Genomic DNA, 22,609 nt, shown 5'->3' with positions numbered 1-22,609 from the left:
TTTAAACATTTTCCATTACTTGCCCTAATGAACACAACCCTGGTCGGTGGTTAAACATTTTTTTTTAAACGGGTATCTTTTCAACTAAACATAGTCAATCTATTTTGTAATAAAGCATTTTTCTCCCGTTTTGTCCCAGGAGTACCTGACCAGAAAGAACTCTGGTAACGGCTACAGCATCCACCAGCCTCAAGGCAACAAGAAGTACGGTACGGAGAAGTCAGGGTTCCTACAGAAGAGGAGTGACGGGTGAGTCTGTCTGGATATTGGGGAAAATACTGATATATATATATATATTGACCATGTACTGAAAACACACAAGGCTCCACTTCCAGCATTATAACCCCAATAGGAGGATTCTGTTAGCCTGTGTAACGGAGATTAGAGCGTGCTGTGAGCTCACTTCACAGCCAGCTTGAAATGTTGCCAATGGTGCTATCGAATTGGATCCTTTTCTATAGGCCTCAGCAGGGTTAGGGTTAAGGTTAGGCCTCAGCAGGGTTAGGGTTAAGGTTAGGCCTCAGCAGGGTTAGGGTTAAGGTTAGGCCTCAGCAGGGTTAGGGTTAAGGTTAGGCCTCAGCAGGGTTAGGGTTAAGGTTAGGCCTCAGCAGGGTTAGGGTTAAGGTTAGGCCTCAGCAGGGTTAGGGTTAAGGTTAGGCCTCTATAGCTCAACTGTTTTTTATGTTGTCAAGTGGGCAGTCACGTGTCGGTGAGACAGAGGACCGTGGTTCAAGCCCAGTCAGGCGAGTTTAAGGGAGGCAGCGCTATATGATAAGCTAGCACACATTGGATTTGGCAAGACGGCACAAAACGACCCGGAACTAGGCTAGGATTCCACAGGCTGTTTTATGGTTGTGACGAGTACAGGTACGGACGAGATTAACCATTGAACTACCACGGAAGTTTAAAAATCGGCCTCAGCAGGGTTAGGGTTAAGGTTAGGCCTCAGCAGGGTTAGGGTTAAGGTTAGGCCTGAGCAGGGTTAGGGTTAAGGTTAGGCCTCAGCAGGGTTAGGCCTCAGCAGGGTTAAGGTTAGGCCTCAGCAGGGTTAGGCCTCAGCAGGGTTAAGGTTAGGCCTCAGCAGGGTTAGGCCTCAGCAGGGTTAGGGTTAAGGTTAGGCCTCAGCAGGGTTAGGGTTAAGGTTAGGCCTCAGCAGGGTTAGGGTTAAGGTTAGGCCTCTATAGCTCAACTGTTTTTTATGTTGTCAAGTGGGCAGTCACGTGTCGGTGAGACAGAGGACCGTGGTTCAAGCCCAGTCAGGCGAGTTTAAGGGAGGCAGCGCTATATGATAAGCTAGCACACATTGGATTTGGCAAGACGGCACAAAACGACCCGGAACTAGGCTAGGATTCCACAGGCTGTTTTATGGTTGTGACGAGTACAGGTACGGACGAGATTAACCATTGAACTACCACGGAAGTTTAAAAATCGGCCTCAGCAGGGTTAGGGTTAAGGTCAGCAGGGTTAGGGGTTAAGGTTAGGCCTCAGCAGGGTTAGGGTTAAGGTTAGGCCTGAGCAGGGTTAGGGTTAAGGTTAGGCCTCAGCAGGGTTAGGCCTCAGCAGGGTTAAGGTTAGGCCTCAGCAGGGTTAGGCCTCAGCAGGGTTAGGCCTCAGCAGGGTTAGGCCTCAGCAGGGTTAGGCCTCAGCAGGGTTAGGCCTCAGCAGGTTTAAGGTTAGGCCTCAGCAGGGTTAGGCCTGAGCAGGGTTAAGGTTAGGCCTCAGCAGGGTTAGGCCTCAGCAGGGTTAGGCCTCAGCAGGGTTAGGCCTCAGCAGGGTTAAGGTTAGGCCTCAGCAGGGTTAGGCCTCAGCAGGGTTAAGGTTAGGCCTCAGCAGGGTTAGGCCTGAGCAGGGTTAAGGTTAGGCCTCAGCAGGGTTAGGCCTCAGCAGGGTTAGGGTTAGGCCTCAGCAGGGTTAGGCCTCAGCAGGGTTAGGCCTCAGCAGGGTTAGGGTTAAGGTTAGGCCTCAGCAGGGTTAGGCCTCAGCAGGGTGAGGGTTAAGGTTAGGCCTCAGCAGGGTTAGGGTTAAGGTTAGGCCTCAGCAGGGTTAGGGTTAAGGTTAGGCCTCAGCAGGGTTAGGGTTAAGGTTAGGCCTCAGCAGGGTTAGGGTTAAGGTTAGGCCTCAGCAGGGTTAGGGTTAAGGTTAGGCCTCAGCAGGGTTAAGGTTAGGCCTCAGCAGGGTTAGGGTTAAGGTTAGGACTCAGCAGGGTTAGGGTCTGTAGCAGGGTGGAGCGTGACATTATGGGGAGGCTGGGAGGGAGGGGTGGGGGCACAGTGCTATGTCAGCCCCAGCTGGTCTTCATTATTCTGGGGTTTGGATCCTGGCAAAGAGGCCTGGCTGGATGAGTGGATCCAGCTACTCCAGCTAACCCATGTCATGCAGAGAGAAAGAGAAAGAGAGTGAAAGAAAAGGGAGAGGGATAGGAGAGAAAGGGAAAGCGATTAAAGAGAGAGGAGAAAGAAAGAGAGAGAGGGGGGATAGGAGAGAGAGAAAGGGAAAGAGTAAAGAGAGAGGAGAAAGAAGAGAGAGGGGTAGCCTGGAAGTCTAAAACAGGCCTATGTCTCCATTCCAGCCCCTCTCCCCTGTTCTCTCCTCGTTCTCAGAGCGTTAGATTACAGTGTGATAACATAGGGGGGATGTGAGTCAGTTGGGGAAACAAACTTGTATTCCTAGATATGATGAGTAAGCTTGATGGTACTGTAGATATACAGTAAGTTATACCTGACTTAGAATGTGGTCTGAGTCTCTCCCTTTCTCTCTCTCACGCTCTGTCTCCCCTCGCTCCCTCGCTCCCTCCCTCCCATCCATCCAGGATTAGGAAGGTGTGGCAGAAGAGGAAGTGTGGTGTCAAGTACGGCTGTCTGACCATCTCTCACAGCACGGTGAGACTCTTTTAGTTGACATCTCATTCACCTCTCATATCCTGTACCCAATACAGTACATAAACCTTACAGTAAAGCTCAGTGCCAAAAGTAATCCTCAAACTAGTGTATACCTGACTACCTGTAACTTTAAATCAGTCGCCAACAGGGCTGACCCCATTTAGTGGACGGGTGGATTGTTTGGTCGATAGGCTGTTAGTCAACTGAGATCTCTTTAGTCGAGCAGTAGCAAAAATGATGAAAAAAATCCATTAATGGTGTACACGACTCCTGTCTGATTGGTGCCTGTCTGAGTGGTGCCTGTCTGATTGGTGCCTGTCTGATTGGTGCCTGTCTGAGTGGTGCCTGTCTGATTGGTGCCTGTCTGAGTGGTGCCTGTCTGATTGGTGCCTGTCTGATTGGTGCCTGTCTGAGTGGTGCCTGTCTGATTGGTGCCTGTCTGAGTGGTGCCTGTCTGATTGGTGCCTGTCTGAGTGGTGCCTGTCTGATTGGTGCCTGTCTGATTGGTGCCTGTCTGAGTGGACTGATCAATTGTGGAGGCCGTGTGGATGGAACAGTCCATCACTCTAAGACATGTGCTACTAAAAATGTATATGGTTATATTATGTATGAACAATGGTTCATAAATAAATAAAAAATATTATTTTATAACATCCACTTTCTCCAGTGTTGGATAGTGGTCGCCGTCCGTGGTTCTGAAACACATCAGTGCGCTGTTGAATTGGCGTTTTTTTCCTAGACCATGTTGCTATGTGCATAATAGCAAAGTTAACCAGCATATTGGTGTTGAGAATGAGGCGGAAGCAGCAGCAGAGTTAGGAGGTGAGAAAACAGCCGTTGCCTTACTTGTCTAAGAAAAGAGAGGAGAGAGGAAACCACAACTTAATTAGGTATGTAATTAACAGCTGTTAAATTTGCCTGATTTAATAAATCAACCATGTACGGTAGCAGTCAGAAGTTTGGACACACCTATAATTTCAATAAAAAAAAAAAAAATTACATTGTAGAATAATAGTGAAGACATCAAAAATATGAAATAACACATATGGAATCATGTAGAAACCAAAAAAAGTGGTCAACAAATCAAAATATGTTATATTTTAGGTTCTTCAAAGTAGCCGCCCTTTGCCTTGATGACAGCTTTGCACACTCTTGGCATTATCTCAACCAGCTTCACCTGGAATGCTTTTCCAACAGTCTTGAAGGACTGTGGAAATGCCGAACACTTGTGGCCTGCTTTTCCGCCACTCTGCGGTCCAACTCATCCCAAAACATCTCAATTGGTTTGAAGTTGGGTGATTGTGGAGGCCAGGTCATCTGATGCATCACTCCATCACTCCTTCTTGTCAAATAACCCTTACACAGCCTGGAGGTGTATTGGGTCATTGTCCTGTTGAAAAACAAATTATAGTCTCACTAAGTGCAAACCAGATGGGATGGCGTATATCGCTGCAGAATGCTGTGGTAGCCATGCTGGTTAAATGTGCCTTGAATTCTAAATAAATCACAGACAGTATCACCAGCAAAGCACCCCCACACCATCTCACCTCCTCCATGCTTCACCTACAATACTCTGCGTCTCACAAAGACACGGCGGTTGGAAACTCATTAGACCAAAGGACAGATTTCCACCGGTGTGATGTCCATTGCTCATGTTTCTTGGCCCAAGCAAGTCTCTTCTTATTATTGGTGTCCTTTACTAGTGGTTTCTTTGCAGCAATTCCTCCATGAAGGCCTGATTTACACAGTCTCCTCTGAACAGTCGATGTTGAGATGTGTCTGTTACTTGAACTCTGTGAAGCATTTATTTGGGCTGAAATGTCTGATGCTGGTAACTCTAATGAACTTATCCTCTGCAGCAGAGGTAACTCTGGGTCTTCGTTTCCTGTGGCGGTCCTCATGAGAGCCAGTTCCATCATAGCGTTTGATGGTTTTTACGACTGCACTTGAAGAAACTTGAAAAGTTCTTAATTTTACATATTCATGTGTTACAGTAATGATGTACTGTCATTTCTCTTTGCTTATTTGAGCTGTTCTTGCCGGGCGGCAGCGTAGCCTAGTGGTTAGAGCGTTGGACTAGTAACCGGAAGGTTGAGAGTTCAAACCCCCGAGCTGACAAGGTACAAATCTGTCGTTCTGCCCCTGAACAGGCAGTTAACCCACTGTTCCCAGGCCGTCATTGAAAATAAGAATATGTTCTTAAAGGTAAAAAAAAAAAAAAAATGGACTTGGTCTGTTACCAAGTATAAATCTGTATATCTACAGAAAGATGACAGATCCTGCTTCAGAGCCTACTGATTCCATAAGCACCAAGCCTCATGCAACAATTTCACAAGTGCGGTTGTTTTTCATCTTTGCTGTGCTGAAATAAAGGCTTGACACTTCTTTTCATTAGACCAGCCTCTCTGGTATTATTTATCATTTATTTAGCATTGTTTCAAATTGTCCGTTTTATAATTTTATTTATAATAATAATAACCTTCCTTTTTCCTTGATTTCCTTTCTATTTATTATTATGACCATCATTATAATAATAAGTAATGTCACTGTCATTAATAGCCTTTGTATAGCAGCCTTGTGTAACCACCATCGAGCTGTAGGCCTGAGAAAGCTTCCTGTTTAGCCTTAATACTGCCACTTACTTAGGCCTATATTTCAATCAATCGATTGGTCGAAAGAACAGACGACTCTTTGTTGACCAAGATTTTGCCCTAGTCGCCAGGTTGCTGATGCTCTTGAAATGTCCTATAGTTTAGCCAGGCTGGACTGGGCTGCCCTAGTCGCCAGGTTGCTGATGCTCTTGAAATGTCCTATAGTTTAGCCAGGCTGGACTGGGCTGCCCTAGTCGCCAGGTTGCTGATGCTCTTGAAATGTCCTATAGTTTAGCCAGGCTGGACTGGGCTGCCCTAGTCGCCAGGTTGCTGATGCTCTTGAAATGTCCTATAGTTTAGCCAGGCTGGACTGGGCTGCCCTAGTCGCCAGGTTGCTGATGCTCTTGAAATGTCCTATAGTTTAGCCAGGCTGGACTGGGCTGCCCTAGTCGCCAGGTTGCTGATGCTCTTGAAATGTCCTATAGTTTAGCCAGGCTGGACTGGGCTGCCCTAGTCGCCAGGTTGCTGATGCTCTTGAAATGTCCTATAGTTTAGCCAGGCTGGACTGGGCTGCCCTAGTCGCCAGGTTGCTGATGCTCTTGAAATGTCCTATAGTTTAGCCAGGCTGGACTGGGCTGCCCTAGTCGCCAGGTTGCTGATGCTCTTGAAATGTCCTATAGTTTAGCCAGGCTGGACTGGGCTGCCCTAGTCGCCAGGTTGCTGATGCTCTTGAAATGTCCTATAGTTTAGCCAGGCTGGACTGGGCTGCCCTAGTCGCCAGGTTGCTGATGCTCTTGAAATGTCCTATAGTTTAGCCAGGCTGGACTGGGCTGCCCTAGTCGCCAGGTTGCTGATGCTCTTGAAATGTCCTATAGTTTAGCCAGGCTGGACTGGGCTGCCCTAGTCGCCAGGTTGCTGATGCTCTTGAAATGTCCTATAGTTTAGCCAGGCTGGACTGGGCTGCCCTAGTCGCCAGGTTGCTGATGCTCTTGAAATGTCCTATAGTTTAGCCAGGCTGGACTGGGCTGCCCTAGTCGCCAGGTTGCTGATGCTCTTGAAATGTCCTATAGTTTAGCCAGGCTGGACTGGGCTGCCCTAGTCGCCAGGTTGCAGATGCTCTTGAAATGTACTATAGTTTAGCCAGGCTGGACTGGGCTGCCCTAGTAATGCATACTCTGAAAGTATTCAGACCCCTTCACTAATTTCACATTTTGTTACGTTACAGCCTTGTTCTAAAATGTATAACATATATATATTTTCTGCATCAATCTACACATTACCCCTTAAGGGACAAAGCAAAAACGTGTTTTGAGAAATTGTAGTAAATTTTCTTTAAAAAGATACCTTATTTACATAAGTAGTCAGACCCTTTGCTATGAGACTCAAAATTGAGTTCAGGTGCATCCTGTTTCCATTGATCATCCTTGAGATGTTTCTACAACTTTTTTTGTCTGTAGAGGTCCGAGACATGGATGGTGTTGAGGCATAGATCTGGGGAAGGGTACCAACACATTTCTGCAGCATTGTAGGTCCCCAAGAACACTGTGGCCTCCACAATTCTTAAATGGAAGAAATTTGGAACCACTAGGACTCTTCCCAGAGCTGGTCACCCGGCCAGCTCTGAGCAATCGGTGTAGAAGCACGGTGACCAAGAACCCGATGGTCACTCTGAGCTCCAGAGTTCCTCTGTGGAGATGAGAGAAACTTCCAGAAGGACAACCATGTCTGCAGCACTCCACCAATCCAGCCTTTATGAGAGAGTGGCCAGACGGCAGCCACTCCTCAGTAAAAGGCACGACAGCCTGCTTGGAGTTTGCCAAAAGGCACCAAGATTGAACTCTTTGGCCTGAATTTCTGGAGGAAACCAGGCACCGCTAATCACCTGGCCAATACCATCCCTACGTTGAAGCATGGTGGTGGCAGCATCATGCTGTGGGTATGTTTTTCAGAGACAGGGCCTGGGAGACTAGTCAGGATCGAGGGAAAGATGAACGGAGAAAAGTACAGAGAGATCCTTGATGAAATCCTGCTCCAGGTTCACCTTCCAACAGGACAATGACCCTAAGCACACAGAGAAGACAACGCAGGAGTGGCTTTGGGACAAGTCTCTGAATGTCTTTGAGTGGTCCAGCCAGAGCCCGGATTTGAACCCGATCTAACATCTCTGGAGAGACCTGAAAATAGCTCCAACCTGACGGAGCTTGAGAGGATCTCCAGAGAAGAATGGGAGAAACTTCCTAAATACAGGTGTGCCAAGCTTGTTGTGTCAAACCCAAGAAGACTTGAGGCTGTGCTTTAACAAAGTAGTAAGTAAAGGGTCTGAATACTTATGTAAATGTGATATTTCAGTTATATTATTTTATACATTTTCAAAAATGTATGAACCTGTTTTTGCTTTGTAATTGTGGAATATTGTGTGTAGATTGATGAGAAAAAAAAACATATATTTAATACATTTTAGAATGAGGCTGTAACGTAACAAAATGTGGAAAAAGTGAAGGGGCCTGAACACTTCCCTAATGCACTGTATTCCATAGTTGTTGGGACCATTCTGGAAAAGATGATGTGAAAAGCTAGCATCTGAGTCAGCGTCGTAAAGTTTGGGTCAGCCCTAGGGTGGGAATTGACCCCAGTGTCGTTGGTTCCACAGATCAACCGACCACCGGCGAAGCTCAACCTCCTGACCTGTCAGGTGCGCCCCAACCCCGATGAGAGGAGGACCTTTGACCTGGTCACACGTAGGTTCACCCCTCCTTGACCTCTCACCACTGACCTCTCACCTTTCTCCACATAACTATGGTCTGAGCTGTGTGTGTGTGTGTGTGTGTGTGTGTGTGTGTGTGTGTGTGTGTGTGTGTGTGTGTGTGTGTGTGTGTGTGTGTGTGTGTGTGTGTGTGTGTGTGTGTGTGTGTGTGTGTGAGCCTGTGTATGTAATGGAAAGACGATGCAGAGAGACGAGTCTCCCTCAACCGATCCTCTCTCTGTGTCTGTGGATCAGGTTTTCCCCTTGCATGTATCCCTCGGAATGTAGCCTACTGCACTCTCTCTGTTGTCCTCCTCTCTCTCTCTCCTCTCCTGTCCCTCTAAATTCACACCTATCGTTCTTCTCTCCAGATAATCGGACGTACCATTTCCAAGCCGAGGACGAGCAGGAATGCATGATGTAAGCAGAGCACTGGAATCCCTCCTCTCTTCTATACAAGTATTGTTCTAAATACACTGGAATCCCTCCTTGTTTCTATACAAGTATTGTTCTAAATACACTGGAATCCCTCCTTGTTTCTATACAAGTATTGTTCTAAATACACTGGAATCCCTCCTTGTTTCTATACAAGTATTGTTCTAAATACACTGGAATCCCTCCTTGTTTCTATACAAGTATTGTTCTAAATACACTGGAATCCCTCCTTGTTTCTATACAAGCATTGTGAGCAGAACCAGCGGTGCCGTTTGACTTAGCAAACGAGGATCGGATGTCGTCGACCTTCTTTTCAAAATGGTTGACGAAGTCATCTGCAGAGAGGAACGAGGGGGGGGAGGGGGAGGAGGATTCAGGAGGGAGGAGAAGGTGGCAAAGAGCTTCCTAGGGTTAGAGGCAGATGCTTGGAATTTAGAGTGGTAGAAAATGGCTTTAGCAGCAGAGACAGAGGAGGAAAATGTAGAGAGGAGGGAGTGAAAGGATGCCAGGTCCGCAGGGAGGCGAGTTTTCCTCCATTTCCGCTCGGCTGCCCGGAGCCCTGTTCTGTGAGCTCGCAATGAGTCGTCGAGCCACGGGGCGGGAGGGGAGGACCGAGCCGGCCTGGAGGATAGGGGACATAGAGAGTCAAAGGATGCAGAAAGGGAGGAGAGGAGGGTTGAGGAGGCAGAATCAGGAGATAGGTTGGAGAAGGTTTGAGCAGAGGGAAGAGATGATAGGATGGAAGAGGAGAGAGTAGCGGGGGAGAGAGAGCGAAGGTTGGGACGGCGCGATACCATCCGAGTAGGGGCAGTGTGGGAGGTGTTAGATGAGAGCGAGAGGGAAAAGGATACAAGTAGTGGTCGGAGACTTGGAGGGGAGTTGCAATGAGGTTAGTGGAAGAACAGCATCTAGTAAAGATGAGGTCGAGCGTATTGCCTGCCTTGTGAGTAGGGGGAAGGTGAGAGGGTGAGGTCAAAAAGGAGAGGAGTGGAAAGAAGGAGGCAGAGAGGAATGAGTCAAAGGTAGACGTGGGGAGGTTAAAGTCGCCCAGCACTGTGAGAGGTGAGCCGTCCTCAGGAAAGGAGCTTATCAAGGTATCAAGCTCATTGATGAACTCTCCGAGGGAACCTGGAGGGCGATAAATGATAAGGATGTTAAGCTTGAAAGGGCTGGTAACTGTGACAGCATGGAATTCAAAGGAGGCGATAGACAGATGGGTAAGGGGAGAAAGAGAGAATGACCACTTGGGAGAGATGAGGATCCCGGTGCCACCACCCCGCTGACCAGAAGCTCTCGGTGTGTGCGAGAACACGTGGGCGGACGAAGAGAGAGCAGTAGGAGTAGCAGTGTTGTCTGTGGTGATCCATGTTTCCGTCAGTGCCAAGAAGTCGAGGGACTGGAGGGAGGCATAGGCTGAGATGAACTCTGCCTTGTTGGCCGCAGATTGGCAGTTCCAGAGGCTACCGGAGACCTGGAACTCCACGTGGGACCGTGCGCGCTGGGACCACCAGATTAGGGTGGCCACGCGGTGTGGAGCGTTTGTATGGTCTGTGCAGAGAGGAGAGAACAGGGATAGACAGACACATAGTTGACAGGCTACAGAAGAGGCTACGCTAATGCAAAGGAGATTGGAATGACAAGTGGACTACACGTCTCGAATGTTCAGAAAGTTAAGCTTACGTAGCAAGAATCTTATTGACTAAAATTATTAAAATGATACAGTACTGCTGAAGTAGGCTAGCTGGCAGTGGCTGCGTTGTTGACACTACACTAATCAAGTCGTTCCGTTGAGTGTAATAGTTTCTGCAGTGCTGCTATTCGGGGCTAGCTGGCTAGCTAGCAGTGTTGTTTACGTTACATTGCATTAAAAGAACGACAATAGCTGGCTAGCTAACCTAGAAAATCGCTCTAGACTACACAATTATCTTTGATACAAAGACGGCTATGTAGCTAGCTATGTAGCTAGCTATGTAGCTAGCTACGATCAAACAAATCAAACCGTTGTACTGTAATGAAATGAAAATGTGATACTACCTGTGAATGCGACTGGGTTGTTGAGTTCTATTCAGTAGACGTTGGCTAGCTGTTAGCTGTTAGCTGTTGGCTAGCTAGCAGAGTCTCCTACATTAAGGACGACAAATAGCTGGCTAGCTAACCTCGGTAAATTAAGATAATCACTCTAAGACTACACACTCTAAACTACACAATTATCTTGGATACGAAGACAGCAAAGACAGCTATGTAGCTAGCTAACACTACACTAATCAAGTTGTTCAGTTGAGTGTAATAGTTACTACAGTGCTGCTAATCGGTGGGGTTTGGGCTGGCTGGCTAGCTGCTGGGCAAATAGCAGTGAAGACTACGTTAGGACGACGAAATACGATAATTATGCAATTATCTTTGATACAAAGACGGCTATGTAGCTAGCTAAGAAGAAATTGCTAAGATTAGACAAATCAAACCGTTGTACTATAATGAAATGTAATGAAATGTAATGAAAAAGTTATACTACCTGCGGAGTGAAGTGCCGATGCGACCGCTCGCTCGAACCCGGAAGTATAGGTACAAGCATTGTTCTAATTACACTGGAATCCCTCCTTGTTTCTATACAAGCATTGTTCTAAATACACTGGAATCCCTCCTTGTTTCTATACAAGTATTGTTCTAAATACACTGGAATCCCTCCTTGTTTCTATACAAGTATTGTTCTAAATACACTGGAATCCCTCCTTGTTTCTATACAAGTATTGTTCTAAATACACTGGAATCCCTCCTTGTTTCTATACAAGTATTGTTCTAAATACACTGGAATCCCTCCTTGTTTCTATACAAGTATTGTTCTAAATACACTGGAATCCCTCCTTGTTTCTATACAAGTATTGTTCTAAATACACTGGAATCCCTCCTTGTTTCTATACAAGTATTGTTCTAAATACACTGGAATCCTTCCTTGTTTCTATACAAGTATTGTTCTAAATACACTGGAATCCCTCCTTGTTTCTATACAAGTATTGTTCTAAATACACTGGAATCCCTCCTTGTTTCTATACAAGTATTGTTCTAAATACACTGGAATCCCTCCTTGTTTCTATACAAGTATTGTTCTAAATACACTGGTATCCCTCCTTGTTTCTATACAAGTATTGTTCTAAATACACTGGAATCCCTCCTTGTTTCTATACAAGCATTGTTCCCATAGAATTTTAATGAATAGAACGGGCATCCCCATTCAAGTCAATGGTGGCATAATGGGAGGACTGCCAACCATTGCGATTGTACCCATAGGAGCAAAGCAGGAAGTAAAAGCAAGTGTACCCATCAATCTGTACGGTGATTTGTTGAATCACCTCAACTGACTACGAAAATATTTCCATTGTATGAGCCACATCAATTAACATAATTTGGATAAACATTCTACATTACCATGGAAATTGTTGCATCACAATAACAGGCAGCTATTGCGAGTGTACCCATGTACCCAGTCAAATTGCCAGGGTTAAAGGTTCCAAGACCGTTCTATTCCTTCAATTTCTATGATTGTTCCAAATACACTGACATCCCTCCTAGATTCTATACAAGCATTGTTCCAGATACACTGAGGTGTAGATAAGGACAGTAACTGTGTCATTTAGAAAGAGAGAGAAATTCCATTCAAAAATAGGAAAAGATTACAATATTGTATTTATTTCAGAGAGAGGAACGAATACAAAGTAGATCTTCTTTCAGAAAGAGATACAATATGTTTCTTTCAGAAAGAGAAATAGAAAAAGATACCGAGATAGGTAGAAAGAGAACAACATAAAAGGATGAGACAGGGAAGCTTGAAAACATACACTGCCTATAGAAAGTCTACTCCTCTGTGAATTTTTTTCTCCTTTGTCATTGCCTCAGAGTTTCATGCATTTAAATAAAGCATGGCAGACTTTCAAGGCAATTTTTTGGGGGGGGGACAAAACTGAAACATCACAATTGGATAAGTCTCCACCCACCTGAGTTAATACTTAGTGGAAGCACCTTCGGCAACAATTACAGCTGTGATTGCCTTTGGGATAGCTCTCTACCAACTTATTTGGCAATATTTGGCCATTCTTTACAAAACTGTACTTTGAAGTTCCTTGGACAGCAATCTTCAAGTCGTGCCACACATTTTCGATTGGATTTAGGTCGGAGCTCTGACTGGGTCACTCAAGGACATTTACCTTTTTATTTCTTAGCCACTCCACTGTAGCTTTGGCTGTGTGCTTCAGGTCGTTGTCATGTTGAAAGGTGAACTTATTTCCCAATTTCAGCTTTCTTGCAGAGGGCAGTAGGTTTGCTTCAAGGACTTTTATATACATTTCTCGATTCATCTTCTCTTCTATCCTGATAAGTGCCCCAATCCCTTACGATGAGAAACATCCCCATAACATGATGCTGCCACCACTATTTTTTATTTATTTTTATTTCACACTTATTTAACCAGGTAGGCAAGTTGAGAACAAGTTCTCATTTACAATTGCGACCTGGCCAAGATAAAGCAAAGCAGTTTGAGACATACAACAACACAGACTTACACATGGAGTAAAACAAACATACAGTTAATAATACAGTAGAAAAACAAGTCTATATACAATGTGAGCAAATGAGGTGAGATAAGGGAGGTAAAGGCAAAAAAGGCCTTGTTGACGAAGTAAATACAATATAGCAAGTAAAACACTGGAATGGTAGATTTGCAGTGGAAGAATGTGCAAAGTAGAGATAGAAATAATGGGGTACAAAGGAGCAAAATAAATAAATAAATACAGTAGGGGAAGAGGTAGTTGTTTGGGCTAAATTATAGATGGGCTATGTACAGGTGCAGTAATCTGTGAGCTGCTCTGACAGCTGGTGCTTAAAGCTAGTGAGGGAGATAAGTGTTTCCAGTTTCAGAGATTTTTGTAGTTCGTTCCAGTCATTGGCAACAGAGAACTGGAAGGAGAGGTGACCAAAGAAAGAATTGGTTTTGGGGGTGACCAGAGAGATATACCTGCTGGAGCGCGTGCTACAGGTGGGTGCTGCTATGGTGACCAGCGAGCTGAGATAAGGGGGGACTTTACCTAGCAGGCTCTTGTAGATGACCTGGAGTCAGTGGGTTTTGCGACGAGTATGAAGCGAGGGCCAGCGAATGAGAGCGTAGAGGTCGCAGTGGTGGGTAGTATGTGGGGCTTTGGTGACAAAACGGATGGCACTGTGATAGACTGCATCCAATTTATTGAGTAGGGTATTGGAGGCCGAAATCGAGCATCGGTAGGATGGTCAGTTTTACGAGGGTATGTTTGGCAGCATGAGTGAAGGATGCTTTGTTGCAAAATAGGAAGCCAATTCTAGATTTAACTTTGGATTGGAGATGTTTGATGTCTGGAAGGAGAGTTTACAGTCTAACCAGACACCTAGGTATTTGTAGTTGTCCACATATTCTAAGTCAGAATTAGAGCCGAGTTGTGATGCTGGATGGGCGGGCAGGTGCAGGCAGCAAGAGCAACATCATTGATGTATACAGAGAAGAGAGTCGGCCCAAGAATTGAACCCTGTGGCACCCCCATAGAGACTGCCAGAGGCCCGAACAACAGGCCCTCCGATTTGACACACTGAACTCTATCAGAGAAGTAGTTGGTGAACCAGGCCAGGCAATCATTTGAGAAACCAAGGCTATCGAGTCTGCCGATGAGGATGTGGTGATTGACATAGTCAAAAGCCTTGGCCAAGTCAATGAATATGGCTGCACAGTATTGTTTCTTATTGATGGCGGTTAAGATATCGTTTAGGACCTTGAGCGTGGCTGAGGTGCACCCATGACCAGCTCTGAAACCGGGTTGCATAGCGGAGAAGCTACGGTGGGATTTGAAATGTCGGTAATCTGTTTGTTGACTTGGCTTTCGAAGACTTTGGAAAGACAGTGTAGGATAGATATAGGTCTGTAGCAGTTTGGGTCAAGAGTGTCCCCTCCTTTTGAAGAGGGGGATGACCGCAGCTGGGAATCTCAGACGACATGAAAGAGAGGTTGAATAGACTAGTAATAGGGGTTGCAACAATTTCGGCAGATAATTTTAGAAAGAAAAGGTCCAGATTGTCTAGCCCGGCTGATTTGTAGGGGTCCAAATTTTACAGCTCTTTCAGAACATCAGCTGACTGGATTTGGGAGAAGGAGCAATGGGGAAGGCTTGGGCGAGTTGCTGTGGGGGGTGCAGTGCTGTTGACCGGGGTAGGGGTAGCCAGGTGGAAAGCATGGCCAGCCGTAGAAAAATGTTTCTTGAAATTTTCAATTATAGTGGATTTATCGGTGGTGACAGTTTCCTATCCTCAGTGCAGTGGGCAGTTGGGAGGAGGTGTTCTTATTCTCCATGGACTTTACAGTGTCCCAGAACTTTTTTGCGTTTGTGTTGCAGGAAGCAAATTTGAAAAAGCTAGCCTTGGCTTTTCTAACTGCCTGTGTATATTGGTTTCTAGCTTCCCTGAAAAGTTGCATATCACGGGGGCTGTTTGATGCTAATGCAGAACGCCATAGGATGTTTTTGTGTTGGTTAAGGGCAGTCTGGTCTGGAGAGAACCAAGAACTATATCTGTTCTTGGTTCTAAATTTCTTGAATGGGGCATGCTTATTTAAGGTGGTGAGGAAGGCATTTAAAAAAAAATAATAACCAGACATGATGGGATGAGGTCAATATCCTTCCAGGATAACCGGGCCTGGTCGATTAGAAAGGCCTGCTCGCTGAAGTGTTTCGGGAGCTTTTGACGGTGATGAGTGGAGGTCGTTTGACTGCTGACCCATTACGGATGCAGGCAATGAGGCAGTGATCGCTGAGATCTTGGTTGAAAACAGCAGAGGCGTATTTAGAGGGCAAGTTGGTTAGGATGATATCTATGAGGGTGCCTGTGTTTACGGCTTTGGGGTGGTACCTGGTAGTTTCATTAATAATTTGTGTGAGATTGAGGGCATCAAGCTTACTGGCCACAAAATGAGGTGGAAACTCAACTGCACGAGAGAGGGAGCTAGTTTGGGTTGGGACCTCTCTCTGGAGCGTACAGAGCTGAGTAGGGGGTTTCTCTCCTCTTTTTATTTTATTTAACCAGGAAAGTCGGTTAAGAAAAAAATATTATTTACAATGACTGCGTACACCGGCCAAAACCTAACGACACTAGGCCAATTGTACACCGCCCTATGGGACTCCAAATCACGGTCGGTTGTGATACAGCCTGGAATCGAACCAGGGTCTGTAGTGACGTCTCTAGCAGTGAGATGCAGTGCCTTAGAACGCTGCGCCACTCGGGAGCCCCTCTTCCTCTTCTCTCTGTGTGGGCCTCAGGATCAAGCCTTCGGATGTCATCTGTGTCTGTGGGGAGAAGAAGAAGAAGGAGGGAGGGTCAGCTGAAGCCTTCGGATGTCATCTGTGTCTGTGGGGAGGAGAAGAAGAAGGAGGGAGGGTCAGCTGAAGCCTTCGGATGTCATCTGTGTCTGTGGGGAGGAGAAGAAGAAGGAGGGAGGGTCAGCTGAAGCCTTCGGATGTCATCTGTGTCTGTGGGGAGGAGAAGAAGAAGGAGGGAGGGTCAGCTGAAGCCTTCGGATGTCATCTGTGTCTGTGGGGAGGAGAAGAAGAAGGAGGGAGGGTCAGCTGAAGCCTTCGGATGTCATCTGTGTCTGTGGGGAGGAGAAGAAGAAGGAGGGAGGGTCAGCTGAAGCCTTCGGATGTCATCTGTGTCTGTGGGGAGGAGAAGAAGAAGGAGGGAGGGTCAGCTGAAGCCTTCGGATGTCATCTGTGTCTGTGGGGAGGAGAAGAAGAAGGAGGGAGGGTCAGCTGAAGCCTTCGGATGTCATCTGTGTCTGTGGGGAGGAGAAGAAGAAGGAGGGAGGGTTAGCTGAAGCCTTCGGATGTCATCTGTGTCTGTGGGGAGGAGAAGAAGAAGGAGGGAGGGTCAGCTGAAGCCTTCGGATGTCATCTGTGTCTGTGGGGAGGAGAAGAAGAAGGAGGGAGGGTCAGCTGAAGCCTTCGGATGTCATCTGTGTCTGTGGGGAGGAGAAGAAGAAGGAGGGAGGGTCAGCTGAAACAAAAACAACAAAAAGAAAGAAACATTGAGGAGAGGGATGAGAAAGAGAAAGGAGGTCTACTGCAGTGTGAATGTGCCAAGCTCTCAGTGGTACAATTATATACTTGGGTTAAAGACACACAGCTGCACACAGGACTATCATGTGGGCAGTCCGTGCTTTTGAAGCGCAGAATGTAGACCACCATAGCAGTTTCATAAAAAAAAAAAAATATGTGTACCGGTTGTTGTAGATGCAGAAAGAATGACTTGTACTACAATACACAACTGTATAAACACTATATTGCATTGTTTTAATCCCCCCCCCCAGTTGGGTGTCGGTGCTGCAGAACAGTAAGGAGGAAGCCCTGAACACAGTGTTGGGAGGGGACCAGCCGCAGTTCCAGGACTCCGGGCTGCAGGAGCTGGCCAGGGCAGTCATCACCGAGCTCAGACACATGCCCGGCAACGAGGCCTGCGCCGACTGTGGAGCCCACGGTGAGACTGCTGGACAGGAGACAGGAGTCAGTGGGAGGATTCATCGGAAGACTTTAGGATGTGCTCTTGTCCTGTCTCCACACTTAGAGAAGGGTGGAGAATCAGGACACAGCCAGTAGGGCTGGTTGGTTCGAGCCCTGAATGTTGATTTGGCTGACAGCCGTGGTGTATTTAAGCAATAAGGAACATGGGGGTGTGGTATATGGCCAATATACCACGGCTAAGGGCTGTTCTTATGCACGACTCAACGTGGAGTGCCTGGACACAGTGGTATATTGGACAAATATCACAAACCCCTGAGGTGCCTTATTGCTATTATAAACTGGTTACCAACGTAATTAGAGCAGTCCATTTTTTTGTCATACCTGTGGTATACGGTCTGATATACAATTGCTGTCAGCCAATCAGCTTTCAGAGTTCGAACCACTCAGTTTCTAATAGACAATATACCATGTGTATGACAAAACATTTATTTTTACTGCTTTAATTCCATTGCGTCGTGCCTAAGAACAGACCTTAGCCCAGGTGTATTGACCATATACCAAACCCCCTCGGGCCTTATTGCTTCTGTGTAAATCCAGTGTTAACTGTACTCCTCATGTTCTGTCCCTGTGTTTTCCCCAGACCCCACGTGGCTCTCCACTAACCTGGGCATCCTGACGTGTATAGAGTGTTCTGGGATCCACAGGGAGTTGGGAGTCCACTACTCCAGGATCCAGTCCCTCACACTGGACATGCTCAGCACCTCCGAACTACTAGTAATGTTGACCCGTCTTAGTCCCAATACACACACACTGATCTATACACACACACCTCCATTTATAAACAAGCGTTAGTGTTCTGAGCTCTGCTTTGGCTTTAGCTCAGCATGCTAACTTGGTTTATAGTTATGATAATGGCATGGGTTAGATATGTGGTATTTGATGCGCTGAAAGTCTAGTCCCTATACAGCTGTACTCACATACCTTGTATCCTAACGCCTCCACTCTCCATCTGTCCACAGCTGGCAGTCAGTATAGGCAACACCCGCTTCAATGACATCATGGAGGCCAATCTTCCCAATGATTCCATCAAACCCCTCCCCCAGAGTGACATGTAAGTCCATTATACGCCTCATACTTCAATCATGTTCTCATTGGTGGGGCAATCTTGGTTTGAAACAACACATTTTGACAGAAGCCATATTGGCACCAAAACATTCCAAAACAATGACATTCAAGTGTTGAAGTGGGAATGTTGTAACAGAACGTTTGGTATCTATCCAGGGTTGGGGTCAATTCCATTTCAATTCAGTTCTTGAATCGACTGAATTGAAATGGAATTGAACCCAACCCTGGAGCCAACATGGAGGATATAGTTAACCAGTTGCTGTTGCCAACATGGAGGATATAGTTAACCAGTTGCTGTTGCCAACATGGAGGATATAGTTAACCAGTTGCTGTTGCCAACATGGAGGATATAGTTAACCAGTTGCTGTTGCCAACATGGAGGATATAGTTAACCAGTTGCTGTTGCCAACATGGAGGATATAGTTAACCAGTTGCTGTTGCCAACATAGAGGATATAGTTAACCAGTTGCTGTTGCCAACATGGAGGATATAGTTACCCAGTTGCTGTTGCAAACATGGAGGATATAGTTAACCAGCGTTGCTGGTGCCAACATGGAGGATATAGTTAAACAACATAGAGGATATAGTTAACCAGTTGCTGTTGCCAACATGGAGGATATAGTTAACCAGTTGCTGGTGTCAACATGGAGGATATAGTTAACCAGTTGCTGTTGCCAACATGGAGGATATAGTTAACCAGTTGCTGTTGCCAACATGGAGGATATAGTTAACCAGTTGCTGTTGCCAACATAGAGGATATAGTTAACCAGTTGCTGTTGCCAACATGGAGGATATAGTTAACCAGTTGCTGTTGCCAACATGGAGGATATAGTTAACCAGTTGCTGTTGCCAACATGGAGGATATAGTTAACCAGTTGCTGTTGCCAACATGGAGGATATAGTTAACCAGTTGCTGTTGCCAACATAGAGGATATAGTTAACCAGTTGCTGTTGCCAACATGGAGGATATAGTTAACCAGTTGCTGTTGCCAACATGGAGGATATAGTTAACCAGTTGCTGTTGCCAACATGGAGGATATAGTTAACCAGTTGCTGTTGCCAACATGGAGGATATAGTTAACCAGTTGCTGTTGCCAACATGGAGGATATAGTTAACCAGTTGCTGGTGTCAACATGGAGGATATAGTTAACCAGTTGCTGTTGCCAACATGGAGGATATAGTTAACCAGTTGCTGTTGCCAACATGGAGGATATAGTTAACCAGTTGCTGGTGTCAACATGGAGGATATAGTTAACCAGTTGCTGTTGCCAACATGGAGGATATAGTTAACCAGTTGCTGTTGCCAACATGGAGGATATAGTTAACCAGTTGCTGGTGTCAACATGGAGGATATAGTTAACCAGTTGCTGGTGCCAACATGGAGGATATAGTTAACCAGTTGCTGGTGTCAACATGGAGGATATAGTTAACCAGTTGCTGTTGCCAACATGGAGGATATAGTTAACCAGTTGCTGGTGCCAACATGGAGGATATAGTTAACCAGTTGCTGGTGTCAACATGGAGGATATAGTTAACCAGTTGCTGGAGTCAACATGGAGGATATAGTTAACCAGTTGCTGTTGCCAACATGGAGGATATAGTTAACCAGTTGCTGTTGCCAACATGGAGGATATAGTTAACCAGTTGCTGTTGCCAACATGGAGGATATAGTTAACCAGTTGCTGGAGTCAACATGGAGGATATAGTTAACCAGTTGCTGGTGTCAACATGGAGGATATAGTTAACCAGTTGCTGTTGCCAACATGGAGGATATAGTTAACCAGTTGCTGTTGCCAACATGGAGGATATAGTTAACCAGTTGCTGGTGTCAACATGGAGGATATAGTTAACCAGTTGCTGGTGTCAACATGGAGGATATAGTTAACCAGTTGCTGGTGTCAACATGGAGGATATAGTTAACCAGTTGCTGGTGTCAACATGGAGGATATAGTTAACCAGTTGCTGTTGCCAACATGGAGGATATAGTTAACCAGTTGCTGTTGCCAACATGGAGGATATAGTTAACCAGTTGCTGGTGCCAACATGGAGGATATAGTTAACCAGTTGCTGGTGTCAACATGGAGGATATAGTTAACCAGTTGCTGGTGTCAACATGGAGGATATAGTTAACCAGTTGCTGTTGCCAACATGGAGGATATAGTTAACCAGTTGCTGTTGCCAACATGGAGGATATAGTTAACCAGTTGCTGGTGTCAACATGGAGGATATAGTTAACCAGTTGCTGTTGCCAACATGGAGGATATAGTTAACCAGTTGCTGTTGCCAACATGGAGGATATAGTTAACCAGTTGCTGTTGCCAACATGGAGGATATAGTTAACCAGTTGCTGTTGCCAACATGGAGGATATAGTTAACCAGTTGCTGGTGTCAACATGGAGGATATAGTTAACCAGTTGCTGTTGCCAACATGGAGGATATAGTTAACCAGTTGCTGGTGCCAACATGGAGGATATAGTTAACCAGTTGCTGGAGCCAACATGGAGGATATAGTTAACCAGTTGCTGCATACCTATGTCTCTGTCTCGTTGTGCAACCAGGAATGCCAGGAAGGAGTATATCGTGGCCAAGTACGTGGACCGGCGCTACGTGCTGCACAGGGACCGGGAGGACGGTGAGCCGTGGCGTGTGTACGATGCCGTGAGGAGCCGGGACCTGACCGCTCTGCTGCACCTGTACGCCCAGGGAGAGGACCTGGCCAAGCCGCTAGCACTGCCTGAGGGACAGGTACTAGACATAAGGTTGTGATGGTCAACCAAATGCCCGTCTGTCCCATCTTCAGTCAGCTGTTCGTTCCACAAAAAATATATATTTAAAATAAGACATTTGACAGTTATTTTATTTTCACGACGGTCTTCACCCATATATGATAACGGTGCCAGCCCTAGTACTAGATAGAGATACACACAGCCCTAGTACTAGATAGAGATACACACAGCCCTAGTACTAGATAGAGATACACACAGCCCTAGTACTAGATAGAGATACACACAGCCCTAGTACTAGATAGAGATACACACAGCCCTAGTACTAGATAGAGATACACACAGCCCTAGTACTAGATAGAGATACACACAGCCCTAGTACTAGATAGAGATACACACAGCCCTAGTACTAGATAGAGATACACACAGCCCTAGTACTAGATAGAGATACACACAGCCCTAGTACTAGATAGCAGAGAGATACACACAGCCCTAGTACTAGATAGCAGAGAGATACACACAGCCCTAGTACTAGATAGCAGAGAGATAAACACAGCCCTAGTACTAGATAGAGATACACACAGCCCTAATACTAGATAGCAGAGAGATACACACAGCCCTAGTAGTAGATAGAGATACACACAGCCCTAGTACTAGATAGCAGAGAGATACACACAGCCCTAGTACTAGATAGCAGAGACTAGATACACACTCAATAACTCACTAACTAACTAACTACTGGCCAGCCCATTATAATTGCCTGAGGGACAGGTACTAGATAGGACATGCACAAGTATACATACAAACACACAAGTACACAGCATGAACATGGTCATAATTACATGTAGGATTGCGTATTAAATCCCCAAGATAACTTCCCAGTGGAAGGTTTGAAGTGTGTGCTCTGCAGGATATCATTAGGATGGCATTATTAATGTAAAGAGCTGTGAAATGATTCAAACAAAAGGCATTGGGTCATCCCCATATGATTTAATTAGCTAGCTAATGGCGGAAGGCTCCATTAAAACTACATTCTGGGATTTGAAGAACAACAGAAAATGAATATGATCATTGAACAGATTGCCAGATCCCAGACTGCGACTTTAACATGGCTCAATGGGCTTGATTCATCTGGCTGTGGCTGGCCTCTTCTCTCAGAAGACTACTGTGGGGTTATTATCTCAAAATAGACCGCTACAATTCTTCTACATTGTAATGTTGTAAATGTCGCTGTTTGTGTATGTGTTTGTGTGTGTGTGATTGTGTAGTAAGTTAGAAGTGTAGTTAGTAACCACTCCCTTCGCTCTCTGTAATCACACTCAATCTATCCCTCTCATTTTACACCCTTCTCTCTCCTCTCCTCTCCTCTCCTCTCCTCTCCTCTCCTCTCCTCTCCTCTCCTCTCCTCTCCTCTCCTCTCCTCTCCTCTCCTCTCCTCTCCTCTCCTCTCCTCTCCTCTCCTCTCCTCTCCTGTTAAAAGGTTATGTCTCCTCTCTCTCCTTCTCTTTTAATTTATTTAATCAAATTCACCATCTGTTGCTTCCTTAAGGGTATGTAATGGAACTGTCCTGCACACCTTTTGATCTCTGTGTG

The 22,609-nt window shown here is 45.8% G+C and overlaps 1 protein-coding gene across 4 annotated transcripts in view; it reads left to right on the top strand.

Annotated features, from left to right (window-relative positions):
• The window catches only part of LOC118362131 (arf-GAP with SH3 domain, ANK repeat and PH domain-containing protein 3-like), a 66,889-nt gene that overhangs the window by 34,213 nt on the left and 10,067 nt on the right, over positions 1 to 22,609 (top strand). For all 4 annotated transcript variants that reach the window (XM_052485846.1, XM_052485849.1, XM_052485848.1 and 1 more), the window contains exons 10-17: positions 140 to 249; positions 2,810 to 2,879; positions 8,121 to 8,208; positions 8,585 to 8,633; positions 17,017 to 17,183; positions 17,808 to 17,941; positions 18,187 to 18,278; positions 20,852 to 21,038. In XM_052485846.1, coding sequence (XP_052341806.1) covers positions 140 to 249; positions 2,810 to 2,879; positions 8,121 to 8,208; positions 8,585 to 8,633; positions 17,017 to 17,183; positions 17,808 to 17,941; positions 18,187 to 18,278; positions 20,852 to 21,038 — 897 coding nt within the window. The remainder of the gene's footprint in view (positions 1 to 139; positions 250 to 2,809; positions 2,880 to 8,120; positions 8,209 to 8,584; positions 8,634 to 17,016; positions 17,184 to 17,807; positions 17,942 to 18,186; positions 18,279 to 20,851; positions 21,039 to 22,609) is intronic.

This window comes from Oncorhynchus keta, chromosome 29 (assembly GCF_023373465.1).
Source record: "Oncorhynchus keta strain PuntledgeMale-10-30-2019 chromosome 29, Oket_V2, whole genome shotgun sequence".
NCBI classification, from domain to species: Eukaryota; Metazoa; Chordata; class Actinopteri; order Salmoniformes; family Salmonidae; genus Oncorhynchus; species Oncorhynchus keta.
The sequence above is the reverse complement of the archived record's forward strand: the minus strand, read 5'-3'. Positions and strand labels throughout refer to the sequence as shown.